At 30.1% G+C, this 7,806-nt stretch overlaps 1 protein-coding gene across 1 annotated transcript; it reads left to right on the top strand.

Moving 5' to 3' along the window:
* Positions 1 to 905: 905 nt before the first annotated feature.
* Positions 906 to 7,560, top strand: LOC111716850 (uncharacterized; the record flags this gene model as incomplete). The annotated part of the gene is given in 10 exon segments (XM_023492355.1): positions 906 to 922; positions 1,263 to 1,329; positions 3,479 to 3,529; positions 4,406 to 4,466; positions 4,691 to 4,755; positions 4,952 to 5,016; positions 6,189 to 6,246; positions 6,608 to 6,674; positions 7,032 to 7,104; positions 7,298 to 7,560. Coding segments are annotated over 10 exon segments (641 nt in total), but the record flags the coding sequence as incomplete, so codon positions are not given.
* Positions 7,561 to 7,806: the final 246 nt, after the last annotated feature.

Here is a 7,806-nt window from a genome sequence, read left to right as displayed (position 1 = left end):
GACATTAACATGAAGGATACTAATTACTTTATTAGAAAGATATTAATTAACACTTAGGACACTAATTATTACATCAGGGGATTAAACTTACAAGGCATTTGGATTTTACTTGCGTGCAATTGCGAGCCCTTTAAACTTCACACAATTCAGTGCACAATTACGTGCAACGGAATTCCGATTGGAAACCCGGGATTTAAAATCAATTATATTTTTGTAAAAAATTCGATAGTTTGACGTTTGCCGACTTTTGTCTCGAGAGTTTAATATTGTCCAAGCATATTTAAATTGTATCAAGTGAAAATATGTCAAAAAGGATGATTTCAATGTGGGTTATAGCTTTGCACTAAAAGCCTATTTGAATTTATCAGGCCCTATATCTATATGAATATAATTCAGTAGTATTTCCGTCTGTTAGTTTTAATTTTATGCTTCTATGTCTGATTTGGAAAAATTAAATTTCTAGTTACAGCAGAGTTCCCAAGGTATTTTAAACATAAAACAAAAAGAAGTAACAACAAAATCTTTAACATTTTTTCTAACACTAAAGATAAATTTTCTCTGAGTCTTACACATCAAATTAAAGCCAAAATTGATTGACTCTAATAAAAATTTCTTTCAAATTAAATTCAAATTCAAATTACTAATTTTGAATATTACAAAAATATTAAGGATTTTTTTATTTTCTTCCATTGGACTAATTAGTGTCCTATGAGTGTTATAATTACCATCCTTCAGAATGACTTAATTGGTGTCCAAATTATTTATTGCTATACTTCTGATGAAGTGAAAACAAAGAACATTTCTTTATTTCTTTTTTATCTATTTTTGTCAATCCTTGATCTTTGATTAGCAAGGAATTTAAAATATCTATTTATTTAAAAGAAATTGAATGATTCACTTTATAGGAGGACAAAAGTCAGAGGTAAAAAGTTGTATCCGTGCACTATACTTCAAATAGTTTACATAGATTTATATGTAAAAAGTAGATTAAAGGATTCTTTGTAAACTTTCTTTTTGGTCACAAGGTATTCTGATTCCTGTCCAGGTTGGGAAAGTAAGAAGTAATTCAAAATACTTTGTTTTTTATAAAGTTTCGAACGCCAAACCAAAACATGTAAAGATTCTTAAAGCAAGAATAAGAAAGCAAATAATTGGGGTAGATAACGAATCAATACGCAACTTTTATCTATTCAAAGTTCCATCTCTTCTTTCTTACTTTTAAGAGGATTTCAGATTTAGTTGCCTATAAAGATTTTATTAAGGTTACGTTACAGGAAAGAAGACAAGAAAGCACCTCTGTTATAGTACAAGACAGATACTATATGATCGGTAAATTAATTATTTGATGTCAGAGAGAAAATGATATTGATAGCTGAGTAAAAAGTATCATGCCTGTCACCTTTCTGATAGGGGGGGGGGCCTTTAAAGGCACTATAAAAATTTGAATTTCATTTCATCTCATCTTTTAAAATCTTTTGGTTTAAGAGATACCTTTTTTTTGTAGTTTAAATTAAATCTAGAAAATTTGTATAATTTTTACTCCAGAAATATTTCTCCAAATATTTTCCTGTCTGAATAAGAAATGTTTAAAGTTTTAGTATAAATCTTATAAAACCCTTTATCCATTTATGTTTCTAATCATGACAATCAATAAATATCTCTAATCTTAAATAAAATCCTTATGCCACTCTATGTCAAAAAAAAATTGGTAAATTTTTTATCACACAGAAAATCAAGATTAAAAAAGCTGTGCTGTATGATGGAGTTTCGTTTACTGTATAGCAGAGGCATAGCAGATGCTTGGTCTGCATAGTGGAGGCACGGTATGCCTAGCAAATCTGGGAGGCTCGTGTCTGCATAGCGGAGGCTCGTGTCTGCATAGCGGAGGCTCATGGCGTCCGGGGGTTCCCTCCCTTGATGTACGCATATTGTGATCTTATACTCTGGGAGAAATGAATGATAACAAACCCAGTGCCCCCACAGTCGTTGAAGAATCAAACTCTGATAAACATGTGATGTCACAATCCAACAAAACACCTAGTTAATATATCAAGCTAGTGCGGATACAAATTGATTATCTAGATCAAGAAACTACAGGGTGTCCCACATCATATTAGATCTTTAATGGGTCTCAAATTTGATTCTCCTGACTAATCAGAAAATTTAAGAAGAATAAATCATTTGGAAAAGTTAAATCAGACTAATATAAAAATTATCTTGCAGAAAATGCTTGGTTTTTTTGTGTGACAATTTTGCGTAATTATGTTGTCGTTAAAGCTTGGAGATAATCTAATATGATATGGGGCGCTCTGTATATACAGATATACAGATATACAGATATACTCATTGGAGGAAGCGAAAACTTTCCAAAATACACAGAGAGACCTTAGATAAAGGGACAAGTCATAGGAACCTGAAAAGACAATTTTAAATATAACTGCATTGTTGTGAAGGGAATGATAGATTTTTAAGCAGATTAAAAAACACAATGTAACATTTAATGAAAACAGTAGAAAGAATATAAAAACATTTAAACAAGAAGCTGAAGCTTATTTTTTATAACTGTGTTAAAAAATGTTACAGCATGTAGATAGGATTCTTAGAAAATATATGTATGAAACGTCTTTGAATATATGTTTTAAAATGTAAATGATTTTCATTTTTTTCTCGGATTTTATATTATAAGGTTTTATTTACTTTCAATCGGTGTACATCATAAATGTGTGTTCCCCAGCAAACCGTTTAAAGGTATTGTTGTGAACCCGACATGCCTTTATTTATATATTAAGGGTTACTTTAATTTAATTGTGCAGTCTCGTTAAGTATTGAATATAATGAGGATGGTTTTTTATTGCATAAAAGTTCTTGAACCAATTTGATTTAAATCTCTTTCCTTCTTCCTAATCTAAATATTTCTTGGTATTACTTCTCAAGAATCAATCAATCAATTAATTACAGACCCAATGTATTTATGGCAAATGTAACTGAGCCGTTCCAAGTGTCCATCCTGTTCATGAAAATTCTAATCTTTCCACCGAAGTAAACTGTTTCCCAACCCACATTCCTACACTTTAACATATTGATTTTCACTGTTATTTTCACAGTAAGATGGTTCTTCTGCATGTCATACCTAACTCTGTATTTGAGAACTTCTTGCTTGTTAACGACTAACCCATATAAACTGTACTTGCATTGCCTCATTTGAAATTTCATTTCTAAGCTTATAAAGGGGGGGGGGCGGGCGGTGGGGTTCCTCAAAGAAAGGAATGGAAAGTAAAAGAATATTTTTTCATCAATTTTCATCCCACCTAGATTCCCTATTGTACAGAATTGCAACTTATAAATTTCTTTATTTAAGACTAAACCAACAATATTCTTTATGCACTTGGGCAACTGTAAAAATTTTATATTATCATTTTAAAGAGCTAAATTAATGCAAACATCATTTGTTTGATTGTAAACAGTTCATAATCTATAGGTGGATCCGATATAGGTTCCAGACGCACGGCTGAATATCTGCTGGAAGGAGGTTAGTGATTAGAAAAAACTATTCCAGCTATCTAGGGAAGGTTTTACATGTTTTAAATTTAATAAAAGTGAGTGACCGGCAATGTATGGTAGTTAAACTGAGAATGTAGTATTGGGAAGAAAAATTTTAGGAATCATTTGAGACCATATGAAATGTTTTTACGGTGCACATGTTTTCAGCAAGAGCGCAAATTCAATTTTTAATTTTTTTTTTTTTTTTTATAACACAAAATATTTATTTCGTAAAAAAACATGTTATGATTTTGACATATAATATTGTAAATATAAACGCGTATATTTTTTAACAGAAAGAACTTTTTTAAAAACAGAAAAAGATATTTTACTATGGGTTTGATTGATTTCTCGTTTTCTTTATCTCTTTAAAATAAAGAAAACGAGAAATCTAAACAATTTAAATTAATTAGGGAAGATTCTGAGAACCGGTTTTAAAAAAAAATTATTCAATGACGACGATGAAAAATGTAGTATAAATTCTACAGTAAATTAATTAGTTGTTAAGGTTGAGAAAATAAAAATCCACTTTTATCACCGAAAATGATTAATCTTATTCATTTATTGGTTTCATAAAGATTAAGAAATTCAATATAATGATGAAAAAGAAAAAATTGATTTATTGAGAAAATTTCAATTGTGAACTATGTTCCTAAACATCTTATTAGTTTACTGTAGAACTTTTTACATTTTTTGACGTCTTTATTTTATCATTTTTAAAAATCGATTCTGAAAACGTTGACTTTGCGCTCAAACTCAGTAATTATATGAAATTATGTGTCTAAAATGAATCCTAAAAAATGTCTCCACAATACTACATTCTCAGTTCAAATACCATACATTCCCGGTCTCTCCCTTTAAACAGATTTGGTGAGCAAAGTAGGCATGGCAACCCCAGAATGGAATGACTTCAGTTGTGCAATCAGGTACACATTCAATTACAGGTGTACCCACAAACAATAAAAATTTAATGACAATCTGGGACTCTTTAAATTCAATAAGTTGAATTTAGATTTAGTCTTCTTTCTTAATTAAGTTTAATTAATGATTTGGTTTTATTAAATGATGATATTTAAATGTTATTTGTCGATAATTTTTAAGATTTTTTTTAGTTTTGATCACACACAAAGATTTTGTATTACTTATTAAGGTTCTCGGATAGATCATTCATTGTGATTGGAAAGGATATTGTAACTGAATATGATATTATCTCAGGTAAAAAATAGAAAATAAAAAAGATTAAAAAATATCTCGCATGGCTTGCTTTGAGGTAAATGTGTTTTTTTTGTCTTTTTTGTAATAAATTATGTGAAAAAATGTCAATGAATTTTTTACTCTGAAAACTCTTCTTTCTGAAATTACAAGGAGGACTCAGGAGGCGCGCCATTTTTTTTTGCTTCTTATTTTTTAGGAATTGGCAAAGATCTTCCAAAACTGAATATCCCTCGCCAAAAATTTGGCTGTAGTTCTTTTTTGGTACGTAATAACCTTTAGATGTATTTGTATTGCAATATAAAGTCGACTTAAACTCGTAATTAGTCATTCCAAAACTTGCATTTAAAGGGAGTGTTCGCGAAAAATGAAAGGGGGTATAGGCTTAATGCGATAAAAAAGCGCTTTTGATCGCTACTAATCTTACTTCTATCTGTTGCGTCTATAAGGAGAAAATTGTTAAAGACGTCTCATACCGAATAACTTAAAGCGCCCAAACAAATTCAGAAAATTGCAACATACGACTTAGACCATAGCAACATACTACTTTGACCGTAAAAAGTCAATTTAATTTTAAACAAATCATTCAGATATTACAACTTATAGTCATCGATTATCTTTCGGCACATTTGTATACAGTTTATATTTAATAATATTTTATTTTTTAGAAAACGTTTTAACGGATTTCGAAAAATGTGAGTGGGGCGCGGCATTCTTAGATAGTTGCGCAAGCGACAAGAGAAATAATCTAATTAAAAAATATTATAAAATATAAACTAAATACAAATGTGGCGAAAGATAATCGATGACTATAGGTTGTAATATCTGAATGATTTGTTTGAAATTAAATTGATTTTTTACGGTCAAAGTAGTATGTTGCAATTTTCTGAATTTGTAGGGGCGCTAAGTTATTCGGTATGAGACGTCTTTAACAACTTTCTCCTTTTATAGACGCAACAGATAGAAGTAAGATTAGTAGCGATCAAAAGCGCTTTTTTATCGCATTAAGCCTATACCTCCTTTCATTTTTCGCGAACACTCCCTTTAAGCTGAAATTGTGTACCACTTTTGGTTAAGTTTTTTCAAGTTGAGAAAAAGATGACTTTCAAATTCGAGAAACGGTGGATTTTTTATTTTATATCAGTTTTATACACCATTGTTTTACTACCTCAATATTCAAATACATACACACAATATACATGTATTACATGTTCACTGTCCATATATTTATTTATTAATTTATTGGGACAAGCATTATTGCCCAGGAACATGAACTCTTTATCTAACTCTAAACCTAACTCATAAAAACTCAGCTCTTAAATACAAGCTCTGAACTAGTCATAAACTTTGAACTAAAGTTCATGACTAGTTCAAAACTTGGATGAGAATTCCGAACAAAGATAAATGCCCTGGATTTCAATAACAACTTCTTGCAGGATGTGGACGGAGAGGAGGTCTTCATAGTTGCAGGAGGCAACTCTGCTGGTTCAAAAAGTACGACCATCTTCTGAAAGTGTCATTAATACGGAAAATCAGTTCCCTTTTAAATCTGAAGCTAAACTTTGTGTGTTCTTTAACTGATGTCTTAATGCTCTGATTTGTTTACCGGAAAGAATAAATTTTAGTCTTGTTATTAGTTAAAGGGATAGCTTATTTTTATTAGTTTTGAAGAATAATTTCAAGTAGTTACCTCTACTTTTAAGTGATGCTTGATTTGCACAACAATACCCTTTAGCTCTTTATTTACTTAACATTGGTGGAAGACAACAAGGTGTTCTGTTTTGAAAAAGAAGCACTTTTTTCTTCTAACCCCTAAATACATACATGCTTTTTGTTAATTATATATCATTTAAAGGGTCCACCGAGATATTCAAGCCTTCTGTTGGAACTTGGACAGTAATAGGGGAGTTAAACTATGAAAGGTAAAGCTGATCTTATCTATCAATTGCTTCATAATTGATTGATAATTTTGAAAAAACATTTTATCAAAATAGAAATATCACTTTGTTGTAGTCAGACTTACACGTCTTGTTATTTCCTCTTATCCAAAGGAATTGAGTTTCTGTCACAAACTCTGATTCTCTTTTCCCTATATCTTTGCATCTCAATGTCAGAAACCTTAGATATTTCAAACTGTGAATTATTTTAGATCAAATAATGACAGTTCCAAATATCAAAGGCTAACACCATCAGGTTGCAAAGACATAGTGATTTGAAAATCAGAATTGGCGCCAAAACTCAGTTCCTTTATATTTGAATTTACAAATTTGTATTCTTAGAAATTCTCATGCCGTTGTGACCACCTCAGACGGAGTATATGCTATTGGAAATAAATTAAATAACAAGGAAAAGGTTTGTTTGGACAAAATTACATTTACTACACTCATTTGACAAGTTTTAACAACTTAAACCGTTATATAACATCAACCTTTTTAAACTTTAGTTAAAATTCCTAAAATATTCTTTTTCAAGAAAGAAATGATTTAATTTTTACCTCTATCACTTTTATTATTTTTAGTTAATTATCAGGAATATATATGTTAAGGTTGAGAAGCTGGATATTGAGACCAAAACTTGGAATGATACTGGGCTCTTTTTTCAAGCTAGTCATACTTTTGCAAATGCAATCACAGCAATTCCCATTAGTATTCTACCCCCTTAGATTTATGCTTTTTTTCTCTAAAGGGTGTCCTGTATCTAATTGCATAGAATCTTGCCAGCTAAATTATCATATTGATAATTTTGTTCTTAATTAAATAATTCATGACAATATTTTTAAAATCTCAAAATTCAATTATGGAAAATGTTAATCATCAATTTTCAAATGATTTCTTGAATAATTTGTAAAATTTTAGTGTTGAACAAATTTCTTTTGAATTATTTAAACATTACTCAAATGCAACATACCCCTACTCCTGGCATTTCCAAATGTTTACTGCATATCTTTGTGATTTAAAAATAATTGGAGATTAAAAATATTTTGTTTAGACTTCAATTTCCAAAATATTCTTAAATGAAGTGACCGGCAATGTATGGTACTTGAACTGAGAATGT

The sequence above is a fragment of the Eurytemora carolleeae genome, unplaced genomic scaffold (assembly GCF_000591075.1).
Source record: "Eurytemora carolleeae unplaced genomic scaffold, Eaff_2.0 scaffold2240, whole genome shotgun sequence".
Classification (NCBI taxonomy): Eukaryota; Metazoa; Arthropoda; class Copepoda; order Calanoida; family Temoridae; genus Eurytemora; species Eurytemora carolleeae.
The sequence above is the reverse complement of the archived record's forward strand: the minus strand, read 5'-3'. Positions and strand labels throughout refer to the sequence as shown.